Source organism: Bombina bombina, chromosome 7, assembly GCF_027579735.1.
Source record: "Bombina bombina isolate aBomBom1 chromosome 7, aBomBom1.pri, whole genome shotgun sequence".
Classification (NCBI taxonomy): Eukaryota; Metazoa; Chordata; class Amphibia; order Anura; family Bombinatoridae; genus Bombina; species Bombina bombina.
The window spans coordinates 349,183,784-349,209,418 of record NC_069505.1 but is presented as its reverse complement, the minus strand read 5'-3'; the positions used below and the strand labels follow the sequence as shown (position 1 = coordinate 349,209,418).

The following is a 25,635-nucleotide window of genomic DNA, read 5'->3' as shown; positions in this document are numbered from 1 at the left end:
GTCACAACAACTGCCACAGCTCCACTGTGGCTTTACCTTCCTCAATACACGACTTTTGAAGCCTTTTGAGCCCTTCAGAGATGTCCTATAGCATGCAGGGGACTGCTGAGGGAAGCTGAATGTCTCTGTCTGTAATTTTAAGTACGCAAAAAAGCGCTAAAATAGGCCCCTCCCACTCATATTACAACAGTGGAAAGCCTCAGGAAACTGTTTCTAGGCAAAAATCAAGCCAGCCATGTGGAAAAAACTAGGCCCCAATAAGTTTTATCACCAAAGCATATATAAAAACGATTAAACATGCCAGCAAACGTTTTATATTGCACATTAATCAGAGTATATACCTCTGATAACAAGCCTGATACTAGTCGCTATTAAATCACTGTATTTAGGCTTAACTTACATTAATCCGGTATCAGCAGCATTTTCTAGCAATTCCATCCCTAGAAAAACTTAAAACTGCACATACCTTATTGCAGGATACCCTGCACGCTATTCTCCCTCTGAAGTTACCTCACTCCTCAGACATATGTTAGAACAGCAGTGGATCTTAGTTACTTCTGCTAAGATCATAGAAAACGCAGGCAGATTCTTCTTCTAAATGCTGCCTGAGATAAAATAGTACAACTCCGGTACCATTTAAAAACAATAAACTCTTGATTGAAGAAAAAACGAACTATATTACACCACTTTCCTCTTACTACGTCCAGCTATGTTGAGAGTTGCAAGAGAATGACTGGATATGGCAGTTAGGGGAGGAACTATATAGCAGCTCTGCTGTGGGTAATCCTCTTGCAACTTCCTGTTGGGAAGGAGAATATCCCACAAGTAATGGATGATCTGTGGACTGGATACACCTTACAAGAGAAATTAAACTTTCATGGCCCAGAGAGAACGTACTATTTTAAAAGATTTTTCAATATACTTCTTTACTCAAATTTACTTTGTTCTCTATTCTTTGTTGAAAAGCACATCTAGGAGCAGCAATGCACCACTAGGAGCAAGATGGTTATCCACATCTGTCTTATGTCATTGGCTCACCAGACGTGTTCAGCTAGGTCCAAGTGCTGCTCTGGAGGTGACTTTATTTGTATGGGGAGGGTTACTTTATTTTTGGTTTACTCAAAGCAATATAACAAAGAAAAATATAATGTTCAATACATTATTGAACTTACCAACATGCTCACATTATCAATAATTAATTATTAAGCTTTGAAATCAACATACATATTTGTAGAACAAAACTCAATAAAAAAAAAAACTTGCACACACATATAGGGGTAAATTTATTAAAAAGCGAGCGGACAATTCCGCTCGACCTTGCTGGATGCCGACAGCATACGCAATCAGCATTTATCATTGCACAAGCATTTCTGGTGAAATGCTTGTGCAATGCTGCCCCCTGCTGAACGGTGGCCAATTAGCCACTAGCAGGGGTCGTCAATCATCCTGATCGTATTGGATCGGGATGATTTCAGTCAGCCACCTAAAAGGTGGCGGAGAAGTTAAGGATTCATACAAAAAAAGGAGCGCTGGTTAAAAATAGGAGGTGTCTCTATCCACCTATAGGTAACCCGCTAAACAGTGAAAGTCCCTATAATGTATTTTTTGTGTAGCATTCAATTATTTAGGATAAAAAAATGTTGAATATATATAGCAAATATCCTATAAAAATACAAATATCCTATACAAATACAATAAAGAAAAAAAGAAAAAATCAATTTATTACATTAAATACAAGAATACTTCCGGAATAGAATCAATTAGCTAAAAACACAGACATATTACAGTCATTACAATATGCACATAAAATTATATTTATACAGAGAATCTAAGTTATAGTTACAAAGAGAATTTAAAGGGACAGTAAATACCAGGGGCGCGATCCGATATAGATCGCAGTTTGCGGCGCAAGCAAGGGAACCGGCGTCGCCCGCAGTTTCAGCTCGCAACTCGAGCTATCCTATATAAGTCACCGTCAGATGCTAACGTGCCGTAAGTCTGACAAACCAGCGATGTCCAGAAATCTGCGCAAGTACAAATTTCTGGCGTCGCCAGTGACTTGCGGCACGTTAGAAACTGCCGGCGCCTATAAAACCTGACTAAAGTCTAAAACACCCGCACTGTCTAACACGCCTCCCTAACATAGCCCGACAAGTCTAACACGCCTCCCTAACATAGCCCGACACGTCTAACCCTCTATCCGCTATCCCCCCTCACTAGCCTAACAATAAAATATGTATTAACCCCTAAACCGCCGCTCCCAGAGCCCACCGCTACCTAATAAAGTTATTAACCCCTAAACCGTCGCCAGCTATATTAAATCTATAACCCCCTAAAGTGAGCCCCTAACACCGCCGCCATCTACCTTACCTACCCCCTAAAGTGAGCCCCTAACACCGCCGCCATCTACCTTACCTACCCCCTAAAGTGAGCCCCTACCCCGCCGCTATTTTAAAATTATTAACCCCTAATCTAATCCCCCTACCCCGCCGCCATCTATATTAAATTATTTAACCCCTAAAATACTAAACTATCCCTACCACTAAACCTAAGTCTAACCCTACAAATAGCCCTGAAAAGGGCTTTTTGCGTGGCATTGCCCCAAAGTAACAGCTCTTTTGCCAGCCCTTAAAAGGGCTTTTTGCGGGCCATGCCCCAAAGTAACAGCTCTTTTGCCAGCCCTTAAAAGGGCTTTTGGCGGGGCTTTGTCACAAAGTAAACTGCTCTTTTGCCTACAATCTACATCCCCCTACACCGCGGCCACCTATAATAAATGTATTAACCCCTAATCTAATCCCCCTACACCGCCGCCAGCTATATTAACTATATTAACCCTAATTATATTAGGGTTAATATAGTTATATTATATATATTAACTATATTAACCCTAATTATACTAGGGTTCATATAGTTAATATCGTTATTATAATTATATATATATTAAGTATAATAACCCTATCTAACTCTAACATCCTAACTAAACTCTTATTAAAATAAATCTAATATTAATATTATTAATTAAAATATTCCTATTTAAATCTAAATACCTATAAAATAAACCCTAAGATAGCTACAATATAATTAATAATTACATTATAGCTATGTTAGGGTTTATATTTATTTTACAGGTAAATTGTTAATTATTTTAACTAGGTCTAATAGCTATTAAATAGTTATTACCTATTTAATATCTACCTAGTTAAAATAATTACCCAATTACCTGTAAAATAAATCCTAACCTAAGTTACAAATACACCTACACTATCAATAAATTAAATAAACTACAAATATCTATCTAAAAATACAATTAAATAAACTAAACTAAATTACAAAAACAAACAAACACTAAATTACAAAAAATAAAAAAAAGATTACAAGATTTTTAAGCTAATTACACCTATTCTAAGCCCCCTAATAAAATAATAAAGCCCCCCAAAATAAAACAAATTCCCTGCCCTATTCTAAATTAAAAAAAGTTCAAAGCTCTTTACCTTACCAGCCCTTAAAAGGGCCTTTTGTGGGGGCATGCCCCAAAGAATTAAGTTCTTTTGCATTTAAAAACATATACAATACCCCCCCCCCATTACAACCCACCACCCACATACCCCTATTCTAAACCCACCCAAACCCCCCTTAAAAAAGCCTAACACTACCCCCCTGAAGATCTCCCTACCTTGTCTTCACCACACCGGGCCGAACTCCTAATTCGATCCGGGCGATGTCTTGCTCCAAGCGGCAAAGAAGAATTCTTCCTCCGGCGATGTCCTCCTCCAAGCGGCAAAGAAGAATTCTTTCTCCCGGCGACGGAATTAAGTTAGAAAAATCTGATTGGCTGATTGAATCAGCCAATCAGATTCAAGTTCAATCCAATTGGCTAATTGGTTCAGCCAATCGGATTGAACTTGAATCTGATTGGCTGATTCAATCAGCCAATCAGATTTTTCTAACTTAATTCCGATTGGCTGATAGAATCCTATCAGCCAATCGGAATTCGGCGGACGCCATCTTGGATGAAGTCATTTAAAGGTACCTCATTCGTCGTTCAGTCGTCGGCCGGGATGGATGCTCCGCGGTGGTGGAGCGAAGAAAGAAGATTGAAGATGCCGCTTCATGGAAGATGTTGCCGGAAGGAAGAAGACTTTGCTGCCGCTTGGAGGAAGACGTCGCCGGGAGGAAGAATTCTTCTTTGCCGCTTGGAGGAAGACATCGCCGGAGGAAGAATTCTTCTTTGCCGCTTGGAGCAAGACATCGCCCGGATCGGATTAGGAGTTCGGCCCGGTGTGGTGAAGACAAGGTAGGGAGATCTTCAGGGGGGTAGTGTTAGGCTTTTTTAAGGGGGTTTGGGTGGGTTTAGAATAGGGGTATGTGGGTGGTGGGTTGTAATGGGGGGGGGTATTGTATATGTTTTTAAATGCAAAAGAGCTGAATTCTTTGGGGCATGCCCCCACAAAAGGCCCTTTTAAGGGCTGGTAAGGTAAAGAGCTTTGAACTTTTTTTAATTTAGAATAGGGCAGGGAATTTTTTTTATTTTGGGGGGCTTTATTATTTTATTAGGGGGCTTAGAATAGGTGTAATTAGCTTAAAAATCTTGTAATCTTTTTTTTATTTTTTGTAATTTAGTGTTTGTTTTTTTTGTAATTTAGTTTAGTTTATTTAATTGTATTTTTAGATAGATATTTGTAGTTTATTTAATTTATTGATAGTGTAGGTGTATTTGTAACTTAGGTTAGGATTTATTTTACAGATAATTGGGTAATTATTTTAACTAGGTAGATATTAAATAGTTCATAACTATTTAATAGCTATTAGACCTAGTTAAAATAATTAACAATTTACCTGTAAAATAAATATTAACCCTAACATAGCTACAATGTAATTATTAATTATATTGTAGCTATTTTAGGGTTTATTTTATAGGTAAGTATTTAGATTTAAATAGGAATATTTTAGTTTATAATATGAATTAGATTAATTTAATATAAATTTAGTTAGGGGTGTTAGGGTTAGATAGAGTTAATATAGTTAATATAAATACTATAGTAACTATATTAACTATATTAACCCTAATATAATTAGGGTTAATATAGTTAATATATATAATGTAATACCTATATTAACGATAATATACTTAGGGTTAATATAGATAATATAGCTGGCGGCGGGGTAGGTAGATTAAATTAGGGGTTAATCATTTTAATAGAGATGGCGGCGGTGTAAGGGGCTTACATTAGTGGTTAATAATATTAATATAGCTGGCGGCGGTATAGGGGGATTAGATTAGGGGTTAATAATTTTTATATAGGTGGCGGCGGTGTAAGGGGTCAGATTAGGGGATAGATAAGGTAGATGGCGGCGGTTTTAGGGGCTCACAGTAGGGGGTTAGTTTATGTAGATGGCGGCGGGGTCCGGGAGCGGCGGTTTTAGGGGTTAATAACTTTATTAGGGATTTCGGGGGGGGGGTCGCGGTTGACAGGTAGATAGACATTGCGCATGCGTTAGGTGTTAGGTTTTATTTAGCAGATCGCGGGTGACAGGTAGATAGACATTGCGCATGCGTTAGGTGTTAGGTTTCTTTTCTAGTTAGTTTAGGGAGTTACGGGGCTCCAATAGTCAGCATAAGGCTTCTTACGGCTGCTTTTTGTGGCGAGGTGAAAATGGAGTAAGATTTCTCCATTTTCGCCACGTAAGTCCTTACGCTGCATATTGGATACCAAACTGCGCTGGTTTGGTATACCTGCCTATGGCCCAAAAAACTACGGGCGACGGCAGAAATATACGCGCGTAACTTCTAGGTTACGCCGTATATGTGATACCAAACCAGCGTAAATATTGGTGTCGCCGGCTTTTGCGGGCGACGATTTTTATCGGATCGACCCCCAGAATTTTTGTTGTTTAAAAAGATAGATAATCCCTTTATTATTACCCATTCCCCAATTTTGCATAACCAACACAGTTATAATAATATACTTTTTACCTCTGTGATAACCTTGTATCTATGCCTCTGCAAACTGCCCCTTATTTCAGTTCTTTTGACAGACTTGCATTTTTAGCCAATCAGTGCTGACTCCTAGGAGCTTCACGTGCCTGAGCTCAATGTTATCTATATGAAACAGATGAAGTAACGCCCTCTAGTGGTGAAAAACTGTCAAAATGCTTTCAAATTAGAGGCAGTCTTCAAGGTCTAAGAAATTAGCACATGAACCTCCTAGATTTAGCTTTCAACTAAATTGGTAATAAAAATGTCAACTAAATTGGTAATAAAGTAAATTGGAAAGTTATTTAAAATGACATGCCCTATTTAAATCATGAAAGATTTTCTTTTACTTTACTGTCCCTTTAATAAAACTAGGAAAATAAGTCTTGTGGGATATGGTATAGCAGAGTTTAATCCAGAGCATCAAAAATTCCAGCAACGGTTGTATCTAGAGGCAAAAGGAGACAAAGTGTCCCAATTACAGGCGGTAAAGAGTTTAAAGAAAAGGTGTATTTTAGTACTTTCCCCTGGACTTTTTTGCTTCTGCTTTAGATAAGTCCAAACGTCCAAAAAACGGCTTGAAATATAAGGCATCAAACAGCTAACACGGCTGTAGTGGTAGAATGTCCTTAGAACTTGTTGTGAGTTATTTTTCGGTTTAAAGAGCGTTTTTATAGAGCTCAGGTGATTTTTGGAAGTGTTGGGATAGTTAGTTGTAATGGCTGTCGATGTTCAGCCTATACCAAACACACAGACCGTTTGTATTTCCCCTTCCTACACCTGCTCCTACAGGTACTCTTATGGTTCAAAGTTTACAAAGCTTAATAGAATTGAGCAACGCATTTCCGAGGTCTCCCTCCTTTCTCAAGCTCCAGTTTAGTTATGAGTTTTGTGAAATATTTTTGTGGCGCCAAACTCATAACTACTGCTCTCAGATGGCGGTATGGATTGTGTCAGTAAAGTGAGGTATACCTGTATCTTTATTTGAAAAAGTAGGAATAGAAGCTAAGGAGCCAGCCCATTATTGGTTTCAGCACCCTGGCTAGCGCTTGTGATTGGTGGTTACATTTAGCCACCAATAAGCAAGTGCAACCCAGGTGCTGAACCAAAATATGGGCATACATTCCTGATTTTTAAATATAGATACCAAGAGAACCAAGAAAAATTGATAATAGGAATAAAATAGAAAGTTTCTTAAAATTGCATGCTCTATCTGAATCATGAAATAAAAAAAAATGGGTTTACCATCCCTTTAAGATTTAAGTTTTTAGTCTGGTTTTATGTTGTGATAGTCTATTTGCATTCATGTTTTTATTTGTCAAGGAAGATAGCAGATTGTTGACTAGAGCAGTTATGTTAAGTAAATTTTTGTATAGTTATTATTAAAAAAAAACAGACACATTGCGAATATTATTCCAGCTGATGGCACAGATCACTTTTAGTACTTTAACTTTTTTAACTCGTAATATTTGTGCTTTTTCATCTATTTTATTAGATTTCAAAGATTTTATAAATGTGTAAATATTTTTTTCTCAAATATATCCAATATGCTATTTTATTAACTTACCTGACGAACAGTTAGGGCCATACAGATTGTCATCACTACAGTCCTCGCAGGCGTCTCCAGAAAATCCATCCTATAATAAAATACGTTTTTCAGGCAGGATTCTCAAATATTCAATAATGTTATACACTAACATTTGTACTTGCATGATCTACATATTTACTGGTTATTAGGCATGGGTGAATGTGTTTATATTCGAATTCGAATGTTCGAAGGTTATTGTAGAAATTCGATTCACATAATTGAATGTTGATAAGAACGAATATTCTTAAAAATTCTATAATCGAATACTATTTACAGTTTTCAAATGTCACTTTCAAAATTGAATGTCCATAATTAGATCAAATGTCCACATTCAAAATTTCGAATGTAACATTCAATTTAACAAATACAATTCAGAAGTTCAATAGTTCATGTGGTAGGGAATTTAGTAAATTGATACATAATAGATAAAAATATATCAATTTGAATGTTTCTATTTTGAATATTGTATAATTTGAATATTACATTTAAAGAAAGCATTAGAAATACTATTACAAATATATGGGACATTCTAAAACATTTCAATTGCTGCATAATTTTGCAGAACCCAAAATTTCAACTATCCAAGCCTATCCTAGAAGTTTAATGGATTTTGGGTTCCCACAAGGCAAATGAGTGACAGTAAGCTTGTTTTTTTGGGGAACTTAATGTGGCTTAACGTACAAAAATGAACATAGATGTTAACCAATTTCCCCCAAACTTCACACAATACAATAATCTATCTATTCAAACATATTCTGAAAATATTAAGACAATTGGTAAAACATACCAAAAGAAATCAAATTTAGCTATTTTTTTACAATCTTAAAACATTTAATTTGAAAGGCTTAATGTAAAAAGAGCTTGATGTACCAAAATATTTTTTAATTAATTTATGAGTATATTAATTGGGGTTAGGTTAGGGGATTTAGATTTATAATTACTTTGCGATGTGGGGGGATAGCGGTTCAAAGGTTAATAATTTATTTAGGTACTTTGCGATATGAAAGGATGGCGGTTTAGGGGTTAATATATTTATTTAGGGTTGTCGATGTGGGGGAATGGCTGTTTAGGGGTTAATCCTTAAGTTTATGGGTGTAAGTGTACTTTGTAATGTACTGTATTTTTGTTGTGTTTTGTGAAACACTTTACCAGAACTCTTAGATTGCGGTATGGGTTGATGCGGAAAGTACTATTGCGGTAGCGCAATGACGATTTCACTCACTTCACTTGTGATATCAGGGTAAGAAAAAACATAATTTATGCTTACCTGATAAATTCCTTTCTTCTGTTGTGTGATCAGTCCACGGGTCATCATTACTTCTGGGATATAACTCCTCCCCAACAGGAAATGCAAGAGGATTCACCCAGCAGAGCTGCATATAGCTCCTCCCCTCTACGTCACTCCCAGTCATTCGACCAAGAATCAACGAGAAAGGAGAAACCAAGGGTGAAGTGGTGACTGGAGTATAATTTAAAAGATATTTACCTGCCTTAAAAAACAGGGCGGGCCGTGGACTGATCACACAACAGAAGAAAGGAATTTATCAGGTAAGCATAAATTATGTTTTCTTCTGTTATGTGTGATCAGTCCACGGGTCATCATTACTTCTGGGATACCAATACCAAAGCAAAAGTACACGGATGACGGGAGGGATAGGCAGGCTCATTATACAGAAGGAACCACTGCCTGAAGAACCTTTCTCCCAAAAATAGCCTCCGAAGAAGCAAAAGTGTCAAATTTGTAAAATTTGGAAAAAGTATGAAGCGAAGACCAAGTTGCAGCCTTGCAAATCTGTTCAACAGAGGCCTCATTCTTAAAGGCCCAAGTGGAAGCCACAGCTCTAGTAGAATGAGCTGTAATTCTTTCAGGAGGCTGCTGTCCAGCAGTCTCATAGGCTAAACGAATTATGCTACGAAGCCAGAAGGAGAGAGAGGTAGCCGAAGCCTTATGACCTCTCCTCTGACCAGAGTACACGACAAACAGGGAAGACGTTTGTCGAAAATCCTTAGTTGCCTGCAAGTAGAACTTGAGGGCACGAACTACATCCAGATTGTGTAGAAGACGTTCCTTCTTTGAAGAAGGATTCGGGCACAGGGAAGGCACCACGATCTCTTGATTGATGTTCCTGTTAGTGACTACCTTAGGTAAGAACCCAGGTTTTGTACGCAGAACTACCTTATCTGAATGAAAAATCAAATAAGGAGAATCACAATGTAAAGCTGATAACTCAGAGACTCTCCGAGCCGAAGAAATAGCCATTAAAAATAACACTTTCCAAGATAACAACTTTATATCAATGGAATGAAGGGGTTCAAACGGAACTCCTTGTAGAACGTTAAGAACAAGGTTTAAACTCCATGGCGGAGCAACAGTTTTAAACACAGGCTTGATCCTAGCTAAAGCCTGACAAAAGGCCTGGACGTCTGGATTTTCTGACAGACGCCTGTGTAACAAGATGGACAGAGCTGAGATCTGTCCCTTTAATGAGCTAGCCGATAAACCCTTTTCTAAACCTTCTTGTAGAAAGGACAATATCCTAGGAATCCTAACCTTACTCCAGGAGTAACCTTTGGATTCGCACCAGTATAGGTATTTACGCCATATCTTATGGTAAATCCTTCTGGTAACAGGCTTCCTAGCCTGTATCAGGGTATCAATAACCGACTCAGAAAACCCACGTTTTGATAAAATCAATCGTTCAATTTCCAAGCAGTCAGCTTCAGAGAAGTTAGATTTTGATGTTTGAATGGACCCTGTATCAGAAGGTCCTGTCTTAGAGGTAGAGACCAAGGCGGACAGGATGACATGTCCACTAGATCTGCATACCAAGTCCTGCGTGGCCATGCAGGCGCTATTAGAATCACTGATGCTCTCTCCTGTTTGATTTTGGCAATCAATCGAGGAAGCAGCGGGAAGGGTGGAAACACATAAGCCATCCCGAAGTTCCAAGGTGCTGTCAAAGCATCTATCAGAACCGCTCCCGGATCCCTGGATCTGGACCCGTAGCGAGGAAGTTTGGCGTTCTGGCGAGACGCCATGAGATCTATCTCTGGTTTGCCCCAACGTGAAGTATTTGGGCAAAGACCTCCGGATGAAGTTCCCACTCCCCCGGATGAAAAGTCTGGCGACTCAAGAAATCCGCCTCCCAGTTCTCCACTCCCGGGATGTGGATTGCTGACAGGTGGCAAGAGTGAGACTCTGCCCAGCGAATTATCTTTGATACTTCCATCATTGCTAGGGAGCTTCTTGTCCCTCCCTGATGGTTGATGTAAGCTACAGTCGTGATGTTGTCCGACTGAAACCTGATGAACCCCCGAGTTTTTAACTGGGGCCAAGCCAGAAGGGCATTGAGAACTGCTCTCAATTCCAGAATGTTTATTGGCAGGAGACTTTCCTCCTGACTCCATTGTCCCTGAGCCTTCAGAGAATTCCAGACAGCGCCCCAACCTAGTAGGCTGGCGTCTGTTGTTACAATTGTCCAGTCCGGCCTGCTGAATGGCATCCCCCTGGACAGATGTGGCCGAGAAAGCCACCATAGAAGAGAGTTTCTGGTCTCTTGATCCAGATTCAGAGTAGGGGACAAGTCTGAGTAATCCCCATTCCACTGACTCAGCATGCACAATTGCAGCGGTCTGAGATGTAGACGTGCAAAGGGTACTATGTCCATTGCTGCTACCATTAAGCCGATCACCTCCATGCATTGAGCTACTGACGGGAGTTGAATGGAATGAAGGACACGGCATGCATTTAGAAGCTTTGTTAATCTGTCTTCTGTCAGATAAATCTTCATTTCTACAGAATCTATAAGAGTCCCCAAGAATGGAACTCTTGTGAGAGGAAAGAGAGAACTCTTCTTTTCGTTCACTTTCCATCCATGCGACCTTAGAAATGCCAGAACTAACTCTGTATGAGACTTGGCAGTTTGAAAGCTTGAAGCTTGTATCAGAATGTCGTCTAGGTACGGAGCTACCGAAATTCCTCGCGGTCTTAGTACCGCCAGAAGGGCACCCAGAACCTTTGTGAAGATTCTTGGAGCCGTAGCCAATCCGAATGGAAGAGCTACAAACTGGTAATGCCTGTCTAAGAAGGCAAACCTTAGATACCGGTAATGATCTTTGTGAATCGGTATGTGAAGGTAAGCATCCTTTAAATCCACTGTGGTCATGTACTGACCCTTTTGGATCATGGGTAAGATTGTCCGAATAGTTTCCATTTTGAACGATGGAACTCTTAGGAATTTGTTTAGGATCTTTAAATCCAAGATTGGCCTGAAAGTTCCCTCTTTTTTGGGAACCACAAACAGGTTTGAGTAAAACCCTTGTCCTTGTTCCGACCGCGGAACCGGATGGATTACTCCCATTAATAACAGATCTTGTACACAGCGTAGAAACGCTTCTTTCTTTATCTGGTTTGTTGACAACCTTGACAGATGAAATCTCCCTCTTGGGGGAGAGAATTTGAAGTCTAGAAGGTATCCCTGAGATATGATCTCTAGCGCCCAGGGATCCTGAACATCTCTTGCCCAAGCCTGGGCGAAGAGAGAAAGTCTGCCCCCCACTAGATCCGGTCCCGGATCGGGGGCCCTCGGTTCATGCTGTCTTTGGGGCAGCAGCAGGTTTCCTGGCCTGCTTGCCCTTGTTCCAGGACTGGTTAGGTTTCCAGCCTTGTCTGTAACGAGCAACAGCTCCTTCCTGTTTTGGTGCAGTGGAAGTTGGTGCTGCTCCTGCTTTGAAATTCCGAAAGGGACGAAAATTAGACTGTCTAGTCTTAGCTTTGGCTTTGTCTTGAGGCAGGGCGTGGCCCTTACCTCCTGTAATGTCAGCGATAATTTCTTTCAAACCGGGCCCAAATAAAGTTTGCCCCTTGAAAGGTATATTAAGTAATTTGGACTTAGAAGTTACATCAGCTGACCAGGATTTTAGCCACAGCGCCCTACGTGCCTGAATGGCGAATCCTGAGTTCTTAGCCGTAAGTTTGGTTAAATGTACTACGGCCTCCGAAATGAATGAATTAGCTAGTTTAAGGACTCTAAGCCTGTCCGTAATGTCGTCCAGCGTAGCTGAACTAAGGTTCTCTTCCAGAGACTCAATCCAAAATGCTGCCGCAGCCGTAATCGGCGCGATGCATGCAAGGGGTTGCAATATAAAACCTTGTTGAACAAACATTTTCTTAAGGTAACCCTCTAATTTTTTATCCATTGGATCTGAAAAAGCACAGCTATCCTCCACCGGGATAGTGGTACGCTTAGCTAAAGTAGAAACTGCTCCCTCCACCTTAGGGACCGTTTGCCATAAGTCCCGTGTGGTGGCGTCTATTGGAAACATCTTTCTAAATATTGGAGGGGGTGAGAACGGCACACCGGGTCTATCCCACTCCTTAGTAACAATTTCAGTTAGTCTCTTAGGTATAGGAAAAACGTCAGTACTCGCCGGTACCGCAAAGTATTTATCCAACCTACACAATTTCTCTGGTATTGCAACAGTGTTACAATCATTAAGAGCCGCTAAAACCTCCCCTAGTAATACACGGAGGTTCTCCAATTTAAATTTAAAATTTGAAATATCTGAATCCAATCTGTTTGGATCAGAACCGTCACCCACAGAATGAAGCTCTCCGTCCTCATGCTCTGCAAGCTGTGACGCAGTATCAGACATGGCCCTAGTATTATCAGCGCACTCTGTTCTCACCCCAGAGTGATCACGCTTGCCTCTTAGTTCTGGTAATTTAGCCAAAACTTCGGTCATAACAGTAGCCATATCTTGTAATGTTATCTGTAATGGCCGCCCAGATGTACTAGGCGCCACAATATCACGCACCTCCCGGGCGGGAGATGCAGGTACTGACACGTGAGGCGAGTTAGTCGGCATAACTCTCCCCTCGCTGTTTGGTAAAATTTGTTCAATTTGTACAGATTGGCTTTTATTTAAAGTAGCATCAATACAGTTAGTACATAAATTTCTATTGGGCTCCACCTTGGCATTGGAACAAATGACACAGGTATCTTCCTCTGAATCAGACATGTTTAACACACTAGCAATAAACTTGCAACTTGGTTACAATCTTATTTAACAAAAACGTACTGTGCCTCAAAGAAGCACTAAACGATTAAATGACAGTTGAAATAATGAACTGAAAAAAAAAAACAGTTATAGCATCAATCCTTAAAAACAACACAACTTTTAGCAAAGGTTTGTTCCCATTAGTAAAGTAACAATAATTAAATTTGAAGCATAAAAATTACAGAGCAACGTTTTTAATCACAGTCAATATAAGTCTCACAGCTCTGCTGAGAGAATCTACCTCCCTCCAAAGAAGTTTGAAGACCCCTGAGTTCTGTTAGAGATGAACCGGATCATGCAGGAAATACAAGAGTAACTGACTGGAAATTTTTGATGCGTAGCAAAGAGCGCCAAAAACGGCCCCTCCCCCTCACACACAGCAGTGAGAGAGAAACGAAACTGTCACAATTAAAACAAGCAACTGCCAAGTGGAAAAATAATGCCCAAACATTTATTCACTCAGTACCTCAGAAAATGCAAATGATTCTACATTCCAGCAAAAACGTTTAACATAATAAATACCTATTATAAAGGTTTAATGTACTTTTAACAGAGTAATTCCAGTGAAATACCATCCCCAGAATACTGAAGTGTAGAGTATACATACATGTCATTATAACGGTATGGCAGGATTTTCTCATCAATTCCATTCAGAAAATAAAAACTGCTACATACCTCAATGCAGATTCATCTGCCCGCTGTCCCCTGATCTGAAGCTTTTACCTCCCTCAGATGGCCGAGAAACAGCAATATGATCTTAACTACTCCGGTTAAAATCATAGTAAAAACTCTGGTAGATTCTTCTTCAAACTCTGCCAGAGAGGCAATAACACGCTCCGGTGCTATTGTAAAATAACAAACTTTTGATTGAAGTTATAAAAACTAAGTATAATCACCATAGTCCTCTCACACATCCTATCTAGTCGTTGGGTGCAAGAGAATGACTGGGAGTGACGTAGAGGGGAGGAGCTATATGCAGCTCTGCTGGGTGAATCCTCTTGCATTTCCTGTTGGGGAGGAGTTATATCCCAGAAGTAATGATGACCCGTGGACTGATCACACATAACAGAAGAAATGGATCACAAAATCGCCATTGCACAAAGTCCGTTGCACATCACTTGCCCTTGCCGTAAATGTTTTAGGATTGTAAAAAAATAGTGAAATGTGAATATCTTTTGGTATGTTTTACCAATTGTCTAGAAATGTTCAGAATATGTTTGAATTGATAGATTATTGTAATGTGTGAAGTTTGGGGGAAATTGGTTAACATCTAATTTAATTTTTGTACGTCAAGCCACATTAAGCTCCCCAAAAAACAAGCTTAATATCACTCTTTTGCATTATGGGAAACCAAAATCCATGGAACTTGTGCCATGTTTAAAGGCTATTGATTGATGTTTAGACACATTTTGGTACATTAAGCTCTTTTAACAATAAGCTGCTCCCAAAAAATAGTTAAATGTGAATATCTTTTGGTATGTTTCACCAAATGTACTGAAATCTTCAGAATATGATTGAAAATATAGATTATTGTATTGTGTGAAGTTTGGGGGAAATTGATTAACATCTAAGTTCATTTTTGTACGTTAAGCCACATTAAGCTCCCCAAAAAACAAGCTTAATGTCATTTATTTGCCTTTTGGGAAACCAAAATCCATGAAACTTCTAGGATAGGCTTGCTTAGTGAAACACAGAGGTTGTGCCAAGTTTCAAGGCAATTGATTGATGTTTAGTCACATTTTGATACATTAAGCTCTTTTTACATTAAGCTGTTCACATTAAGGGGCATATTTATCAATTTTTATTTTTACAGATTAGGGCTTGGGCAGCAAAAGAGCTAAATACCCTTTTAAGGGCAATGCCCCTACAAATGACCTTTTCAGGGCAATGGGTAGATTAGGTTTTACTTTCTTTCTATTTTGTGGGTTTGGGGGGTGGGGGTTTGTATACTGTTAGCGGGTGTTTTTTTTTTAGCAAAAGAGCTGTTAACTTTAAGGCAATGCCCTACAAAAGGCCCGTTTAAGGGCCCCCAGAAGGCCCTTTTAAGAGCCCTTGGTAGTTTGGGGGGTGGGGGTTTGTAACTGTTAGGGGTGTTTTATTTTCTTTTGTAGCAAAAGAGCTGTTTAACTTAGGGCAATGCCCTACAAAAGGCCCTTTTAAGGGCCCTGGGTAGTTTATTATAGATTAGGGTTTTTAATTTTGGGGTGTTTTTATAATTTTTAAAAGGCTATTAGAATAGGAATAACAAGGATGAGAAGAGTGAGGCTAAATGCTTACACAACTGCACATCACAGTGGAGCAAGTAGCAACTACCAGACGCCGGATTCTATCCAGGACAGCTGCAGACCGGAGAGAGCCAGCTGGTCAGCTCTGATTACCAGCCCGTATCCACAAGCACACTGGTGTGCTTTGAACTATTGTGAGTACCCTGTGTAAAGACCATCTGTAGTTCGTCCTCACACTGTGCTTTCTGATACACACATTTGTGCGCCTCTTCTCATCCTTGTTATAGAAGTGTTGTTCCTGCTGGGCAAAATATGGAGGGTGCGGCCAAATGAAGTGCATTAACTGAAGAGTTTACCTGGAACTTGGTGCACAAACAACCTGATATCGGAACGTTTACATGTTGGAGTCTAATGGACTTATCTCACTGATGCATTTAAACATCCAGCTTTAATGAGGTTCCATTTTCCATTATTATAAATAGTAGAAGTGTAAATACTTGATATTTTTGCATCGATATATACCCTGATACATTTAAGTATACAACATCGAGTTAATTTTTTATGTGTTCATTTGCACAACAGCGCCCTCTGGTGACTGAGGTCAATTTGTTACATGTATTAGAATAGGAATAATTTTTATTGTTTTGGATGTCTGTTATTTTTTGTAATGGTAGTTTTTTTTATTTTTTTGAAATTTTAGTGTTTGTTATTTTTTGTAATGGTATGTTTAAGTGTAAGGCAGGTTAGGTTTTATTTCACAGGTAAGTTTGTATTTATTTTAACTAGGTAGTTATTAAATAGTTAATAACTATTTACTAACTAGTCTACCTAGTTAAAATAAATACAAACTTACCTGTGAAATAAAAATAAAAGGTAAGCTAGCTACAATATAACTATTAGTTATATTGTAGCTAGGTTAGGTTTTATTTCACAGGTATTTAGTTTTAAATAGGTATTATTTAGTTAATAATTGTAACTTTAATTTAGCTCTATTTAAATTATGTTAAAGTTAGGGGGTGTTAGGGTTACGTTAGGGTTAGATTTACGTTAGGTTTAGGGGTTAATATGGTTTCATTTAGGTTGTTGCGATGTGGGGGGCTGGCGGTTTAGGGGTTAATAGGTTTATTTAGTGGTAGTGATGTGGGAGGCCAGAGGTTTAGGGGTTAATAACTTTAATATAGTGGCGGCAATGTTGGGGTGCGGTGGAATAGGGGTTAATAACTTTATTTAGATGGAGGCGATATCGGGAGCGGCAGATTAGGGGTTAATAGCTTTATTTAGACGGCAGCAATATCGGGAGCTACAGATTAGGGGTTAATAACTTTATTTAGGTGGCAGCGATATCGGGAGCAGCAGATTAGGGGTTAATAGCTTTATTTAGGTGGCGGCGATATCGGGAGCGGAAGATTAGGGGTTAATAACATTAAGTAGGTGTTGGCGATGTCGGGGACGGCAGATTAGGGGTGTTTAGACGTGGAGTTTATGTTAGGGTGTTAGGTTTAAACTTAACTTTTCTTTTCCCCATAGACTTCAATGGGGCTGCGTTACGGAGATTTTCTTTCCACGATCGTATGTGTTAGACTTTTTTCTGACCCGCTCTCCCTATTGATGTCTATGGGGAAAGCATGCACGATCAAGTCAAAACAGCGTTTGTTTTGTGTGCGGTATGGAGCTTAAAAACCCCATATCGCACACACAAGCCGAGTTTTGAAAAACTTGTAATGGCTGCGCTATAGGGGGTTAAATAACACAACTTTTCTTGCGTTCGTTAATTTCCCTATAGCGCGTATAACTCGTAATCTAGGTGATGGGAAGTAAATCTAACTATATTGTTCTGCTTTTTTTACTATAATATTTAACGGGGGAGTATTTTTTTACATTAACATGATGTCAAAATAATTTGTATTTATGGATCAGAAATTAAGATCTCCCAAAAAAAAAAAAAAAAAAAAAAAAACATAATTTATGCTTACCTGATAAATTCCTTTCTTCTGTTGTGTGATCAGTCCACGGGTCATCATTACTTCTGGGATATAACTCCTCCCCAACAGGAAATGCAAGAGGATTCACCCAGCAGAGCTGCATATAGCTCCTCCCCTCTACGTCACCCCCAGTCATTCGACCAAGAATCAACGAGAAAGGAGAAACCAAGGGTGAAGTGGTGACTGGAGTATAATTTAAAAAATATTTACCTGCCTTAAAAAACAGGGCGGGCCGTGGACTGATCACACAACAGAAGAAAGGAATTTATCAGGTAAGCATAAATTATGTTTTCTTCTGTTATGTGTGATCAGTCCACGGGTCATCATTACTTCTGGGATACCAATACCAAAGCAAAAGTACACGGATGACGGGAGGGATAGGCAGGCTCATTATACAGAAGGAACCACTGCCTGAAGAACCTTTCTCCCAAAAATAGCCTCCGAAGAAGCAAAAGTGTCAAATTTGTAAAATTTGGAAAAAGTATGAAGCGAAGACCAAGTTGCAGCCTTGCAAATCTGTTCAACAGAGGCCTCATTCTTAAAGGCCCAAGTGGAAGCCACAGCTCTAGTAGAATGAGCTGTAATTCTTTCAGGAGGCTGCTGTCCAGCAGTCTCATAGGCTAAACGAATTATGCTACGAAGCCAGAAGGAGAGAGAGGTAGCCGAAGCCTTATGACCTCTCCTCTGACCAGAGTACACGACAAACAGGGAAGACGTTTGTCGAAAATCCTTAGTTGCCTGCAAGTAGAACTTGAGGGCACGAACTACATCCAGATTGTGTAGAAGACGTTCCTTCTTTGAAGAAGGATTCGGGCACAGGGAAGGAACCACGATCTCTTGATTGATGTTCCTGTTAGTTACTACCTTAGGTAAGAACCCAGGTTTAGTACGCAGAACTACCTTATCTGAATGAAAAATCAAATAAGGAGAATCACAATGTAAAGCTGATAACTCAGAGACTCTCCGAGCCGAAGAAATAGCCATTAAAAATAACACTTTCCAAGATAACAACTTTATATCAACGGAATGAAGGGGTTCAAACGGAACTCCTTGTAGAACGTTAAGAACAAGGTTTAAACTCCATGGCGGAGCAACAGTTTTAAACACAGGCTTGATTCTAGCTAAAGCCTGACAAAAAGCCTGGACGTCTGGATTTTCTGACAGACGCCTGTGCAACAAGATGGACAGAGCTGAGATCTGTCCCTTTAATGAACTAGCCGATAAACCCTTTTCTAAACCTTCTTGTAGAAAGGACAATATCCTAGGAATCCTAACCTTACTCCAGGAGTAACCTTTGGATTCGCACCAGTATAGGTATTTACGCCATATCTTATGGTAAATCCTTCTGGTAACAGGCTTCCTAGCCTGTATCAGGGTATCGATAACCGACTCAGAAAAACCACGTTTTGATAAAATCAAGCGTTCAATTTCCAAGCAGTCAGCTTCAGAGAAGTTAGATTTTGATGTTTGAATGGACCCTGTATCAGAAGGTCCTGTCTTAGAGGTAGAGACCAAGGCGGACAGGATGACATGTCCACTAGATCTGCATACCAAGTCCTGCGTGGCCATGCAGGCGCTATTAGAATCACTGATGCTCTCTCCTGTTTGATTTTGGCAATCAATCGAGGAAGCAGCGGGAAGGGTGGAAACACATAAGCCATCCCGAAGTTCCAAGGTGCTGTCAAAGCATCTATCAGAACCGCTCCCGGATCCCTGGATCTGGACCCGTAGCGAGGAAGTTTGGCGTTCTGGCGAGACGCCATGAGATCTATCTCTGGTTTGCCCCAACGTCGAAGTATTTGGGCAAAGACCTCCGGATGAAGTTCCCACTCCCCCGGATGAAAAGTCTGGCGACTCAAGAAATCCGCCTCCCAGTTCTCCACTCCCGGGATGTGGATTGCTGACAGGTGGCAAGAGTGAGACTCTGCCCAGCGAATTATCTTTGATACTTCCATCATTGCTAGGGAGCTTCTTGTCCCTCCTTGATGGTTGATGTACGCTACAGTCGTGATGTTGTCCGACTGAAACCTGATGAACCCCCGAGTTTTTAACTGGGGCCAAGCCAGAAGGGCATTGAGAACTGCTCTCAATTCCAGAATGTTTATTGGTAGGAGACTTTCCTCCTGACTCCATTGTCCCTGAGCCTTCAGAGAATTCCAGACAGCGCCCCAACCTAGTAGGCTGGCGTCTGTTGTTACAATTGTCCAGTCCGGCCTGCTGAATGGCATCCCCCTGGACAGATGTGGCCGAGAAAGCCACCATAGAAGAGAGTTTCTGGTTTCTTGATCCAGATTCAGAGTAGGGGACAAGTCTGAGTAATCCCCATTCCACTGACTCAGCATGCACAATTGCAGCGGTCTGAGATGTAGACGTGCAAAGGGTACTATGTCCATTGCTGCTACCATTAAGCCGATCACCTCCATGCATTGAGCTACTGACGGGAGTTGAATGGAATGAAGGACACGGCATGCATTTAGAAGCTTTGTTAATCTGTCTTCTGTCAGATAAATCTTCATTTCTACAGAATCTATAAGAGTCCCCAAGAATGGAACTCTTGTGAGAGGAAAAAGAGAACTCTTCTTTTCGTTCACTTTCCATCCATGCGACCTTAGAAATGCCAGAACTAACTCTGTATGAGACATGGCAGTTTGAAAGCTTGAAGCTTGTATCAGAATGTCGTCTAGGTACGGAGCTACCGAAATTCCTCGCGGTCTTAGTACCGCCAGAAGGGCACCCAGAACCTTTGTGAAGATTCTTGGAGCCGTAGCCAATCCGAATGGAAGAGCTACAAACTGGTAATGCCTGTCTAAGAAGGCAAACCTTAGATACCGGTAATGATCTTTGTGAATCGGTATGTGAAGGTAAGCATCCTTTAAATCCACTGTGGTCATGTACTGACCCTTTTGGATCATGGGTAAGATTGTCCGAATAGTTTCCATTTTGAACGATGGAACTCTTAGGAATTTGTTTAGGATCTTTAAATCCAAGATTGGCCTGAAAGTTCCCTCTTTTTTGGGAACCACAAACAGGTTTGAGTAAAACCCTTGTCCTTGTTCCGACCGCGGAACCGGATGGATCACTCCCATTAATAACAGATCTTGTACACAGCGTAGAAACGCTTCTTTCTTTATCTGGTTTGTTGACAACCTTGACAGATGAAATCTCCCTCTTGGGGGAGAGAATTTGAAGTCTAGAAGGTAACCCTGAGATATGATCTCTAGCGCCCAGGGATCCTGAACATCTCTTGCCCAAGCCTGGGCGAAGAGAGAGAGTCTGCCCCCTACTAGATCCGGTCCCGGATCGGGGGCCCTCGATTCATGCTGTCTTAGGGGCAGCAGCAGGTTTCCTGGCCTGCTTGCCCTTGTTCCAGGACTGGTTAGGTTTCCAGCCTTGTCTGTAACGAGCAACGGCTCCTTCCTGTTTTGGTGCAGTGGAAGTTGGTGCTGCTCCTGCTTTGAAATTCCGAAAGGGACGAAAATTAGACTGTCTAGCCTTAGCTTTGGCTTTGTCTTGAGGCAGGGCGTGGCCCTTACCTCCTGTAATGTCAGCGATAATTTCTTTCAAACCGGGCCCAAATAAAGTTTGCCCTTTGAAAGGTATATTAAGTAATTTGGACTTAGAAGTTACATCAGCTGACCAGGATTTTAGCCACAGCGCCCTACGTGCCTGAATGGCGAATCCTGAGTTCTTAGCCGTAAGTTTGGTTAAATGTACTACGGCCTCCGAAATGAATGAATTAGCTAGTTTAAGGACTCTAAGCCTGTCCGTAATGTCGTCCAGCGTAGCTGAACTAAGGTTCTCTTCCAGAGACTCCATCCAAAATGCTGCCGCAGCCGTAATCGGCGCGATGCATGCAAGGGGTTGCAATATAAAACCTTGTTGAACAAACATTTTCTTAAGGTAACCCTCTAATTTTTTATCCATTGGATCTGAAAAAGCACAGTTATCCTCCACCGGGATAGTGGTACGCTTAGCTAAAGTAGAAACTGCTCCCTCCACCTTAGGGACCGTTTGCCATAAGTCCTGTGTGGTGGCGTCTATTGGAAACATCTTTCTAAATATTGGAGGGGGTGAGAACGGCACACCGGGTCTATCCCACTCCTTAGTAACAATTTCAGTTAGTCTCTTAGGTATAGGAAAAACGTCAGTACTCGCCGGTACCGCAAAGTATTTATCCAACCTACACAATTTCTCTGGTATTGCAACAGTGTTACAATCATTAAGAGCCGCTAAAACCTCCCCTAGTAATACACGGAGGTTCTCCAATTTAAATTTAAAATTTGAAATATCTGAATCCAATCTGTTTGGATCAGAACCGTCACCCACAGAATGAAGCTCTCCGTCCTCATGCTCTGCAAGCTGTGACGCAGTATCAGACATGGCTCTAGTATTATCAGCGCACTCTGTTCTCACCCCAGAGTGATCACGCTTGCCCCTTAGTTCTGGTAATTTAGCCAAAACTTCAGTCATAACAGTAGCCATATCTTGTAATGTTATCTGTAATGGCCGCCCAGATGTACTAGGCGTCACAATATCACGCACCTCCCGGGCGGGAGATGCAGGTACTGACACGTGAGGCGAGTTAGTCGGCATAACTCTCCCCTCGCTGTTTGGTGAAATTTGTTCAATTTGTACAGATTGGCTTTTATTTAAAGTAGCATCAATACAGTTAGTACATAAATTTCTATTGGGCTCCACCTTGGCATTGGAACAAATGACACAGGTATCTTCCTCTGAATCAGACATGTTTAACACACTAGCAAATAAACTAGCAACTTGGTTACAATCTTATTTAACAAAAACGTACTGTGCCTCAAAGAAGCACTAAACGATTAACTGACAGTTGAAATAATGAACTGAAAAAAAAAAAACTGTTAAAGCATCAATCCTGAAAACAACACAACTTTTAGCAAAGGTTTGTTCCCATTAGTAAAGTAACAATAATTAATTTTGAAACGTAAAAATTACAGAGCAACGTTTTTAATCACAGTCAATATATAAGTCTCACAGCTCTGCTGAGAGAATCTACCCTGTTAGAGATGAACCGGATCATGCAGGAAATACAAGAGTAACTGACTGGAAATTTTTGATGCGTAGCAAAGAGCGCCAAAAACGGCCCCTCCCCCTCACACACAGCAGTGAGTGAGAAACGAAACTGTCACAATTAAAACAAGCAACTGCCAAGTGGAAAAATAATGCCCAAACATTTATTCACTCAGTACCTCAGAAAATGCAAACGATTCTACATTCCAGCAAAAACGTTTAACATAATAAATACCTATTAAAAGGTTTAATATACTTTTTACAGAGTAATTCCAGTGAAGTACCATTCCCAGAATACTGAAGTGTAGAGTATACATACATGTCATTATAACGGTATGGCAGGATTTTCTCATCAATTCCATTCAGAAAATAAAAACTGCTACATACCTCAATGCAGATTCATCTGCCCGCTGTCCCCTGATCTGAAGCTTTTACCTCCCTCAGATGGCCGAGAAACAGCAATATGATCTTAACTACTCCGGTTAAAATCATAGTAAAAACTCTGGTAGATTCTTCTTCAAACTCTGCCAGAGAGGCAATAACACGCTCCGGTGCTATTGTAAAATAACAAACTTTTAATTGAAGTTATAAAAACTAAGTATAATCACCATAGTCCTCTCACACATCCTATCTAGTCGTTGGGTGCAAGAGAATGACTGGGGGTGACGTAGAGGGGAGGAGCTATATGCAGCTCTGCTGGGTGAATCCTCTTGCATTTCCTGTTGGGGAGGAGTTATATCCCAGAAGTAATGATGACCCGTGGACTGATCACACATAACAGAAGAAAAAGGATTTAAACCCTTTGCCCGAATGGATGTTGATCTACGTCATGCAGTACATAGCCCATCATACCACATAACGTAGATATACGTCCATAATGCTGCACGCAGTCTCGGTTGTCAAGTGGCAACCAAGACTTGATGTTTGTGGGCTTTCATCATCTGCCTTCATATAGTAAAGGAGCACGATCAGTGCTCTGTTACCATATGAAGGCAGATTGTCAGATTGTTACAGACAGTGACACTGTCTGTGTCCCTGTCTGTAACTATCATCCATTGGTGCCGGAGGGAGGTGTGGGAGGGAAGGCAGGAGGGAGGGGTGGGACCCTACACTACGGAAAAAAAGTTTAGATAGAAACATAGAATGTGACGGTAGATAAGAACTAAAAAGGCCCATAAAGTCTACCCATATTACATTTTTGTTAGGATAGCCTTATGCATGTCCCAGTGATTTTATTATTTTGCCTCTATTGGATGTTTATTCCATGAATCCACAACCCTTTCTGTAAAAATACTTCCTCACATTTCACCTGAATCTGCTACACTCTAACTTAAGATTGTGACCCCTTGTATTGGCATTTCTTTTTTTGTGTAAAATGCTTTCAGCCTCCACTTTATTGATTGATGATTGTGGGGGAAGACACCTGCACTACAGAAAAAAATGTTAATAACTAAATAAAATAAAAAAATACTATAAACTGGGTACTGGCAGTCAACTGCCAGTTCCTAAGATGGCTGCCACTAGTGGGAGGGGATAGAGAGCTGTTTGGGGAGGATTAGCAAGGTGGGAGGTTTGAGGAGGGATCCCTACACTGCAGAAAAAAATAATAAAATAAATAATTAAAAAACAAAACAAATTATGCTTACCTGATAATTTTCTTTTCTTCAAATGGAAAGAGTCCACAGCTGCTTTCATTACTTTTGGGAATTCAGAACCTGGCCACCAGGAGGAGGCAAAGACACCCCAGCCAAAGGCTTAAATACCTCCCCAACTTCCCTCATCCCCCAGTCATTCTGCCAAGGGAACAAGAAACAGTAGAAGAAATATCAGGGTTAAAAGGTGCCAGAAGAACAAAAATAACAGACGCCCCACAGAAAAATACGGGCAGGGAGCTGTGGACTCTTTCCATCTGAAGAAAATAAAATGATCAGGTAAGCATAATTTAAGTTTTTCTTCATAAATGGAAAGAGTCCACAGCTGCATTCATTACTTTTGGGAAAACAATACCCAAACTATAGAGGACACTGAATGCAAAATCGGGGGGGGGGTTACAAGAGGCCCATTCTGAGGGCACAGGCCTGAAAACCCCTACCCAACAACATCCCGCTTCATCCGAAGCCAAGAACAACTTTGTAACACACCCCTTGCCAAAGAAAAGGAACAATCTACCGTATTCTTCCACAAAGAAGAAAAGACACAGAAAAATCGTGGCTGATCCCCCTTAAGGGACTCAAACATTTTATCAATCAACCTCGAACGGAGGAAGGCTAAGTAGACCTCGCTGGGGATCGAACTTGCAACCCTCAGTTTGCTACAGTGCAGAGTAGCCACAGTGCATTAGTATACTAAGCTAGCTGTCCAGCTAGCATAAGGAACCCCATACCAACAGAGACCCACCAGTCTCACAGAAACAAGGGGAGGCAACGCCCCACACCCCAGAAATACAGAAACCACAGGATAAGGCCGGGAGTCTGAAACAGAGAGGATCTTCGCCTAACACAGTGCAACTGAAGATGAAGGTCCCCAAGTCACAAAAAGGTAGCTCAGAATACCGAAATATTCAGAAACGAAACCTCGTGCAGCAAGCTCAGATAGGTCTGACGAACAACACCTAAGGCAAAAACACTGCACGCTGCAGTCGTGTAAAAATGACTCTGAAACTTAAATACTTACAGGGCAAGTAGAAAGCAGCTGAAGATAGGATCCTTCAGATTTCTAAGAATCCACTAACCAGCGGATAACGTTGCAGGCTATCTAAGAGCC

At 40.6% G+C, this 25,635-nt stretch overlaps 1 protein-coding gene across 1 annotated transcript in view; it reads right to left on the bottom strand.

Moving 5' to 3' along the window:
* Nucleotides 1-25,635, bottom strand: part of STAB1 (stabilin 1) — a 1,127,460-nt gene that overhangs the window by 926,748 nt on the left and 175,077 nt on the right. The window contains exon 5 of the mRNA XM_053721023.1: nucleotides 7,542-7,611. Within this exon, the coding sequence (XP_053576998.1) occupies nucleotides 7,542-7,611 (70 nt within the window). The remainder of the gene's footprint in view (nucleotides 1-7,541; nucleotides 7,612-25,635) is intronic.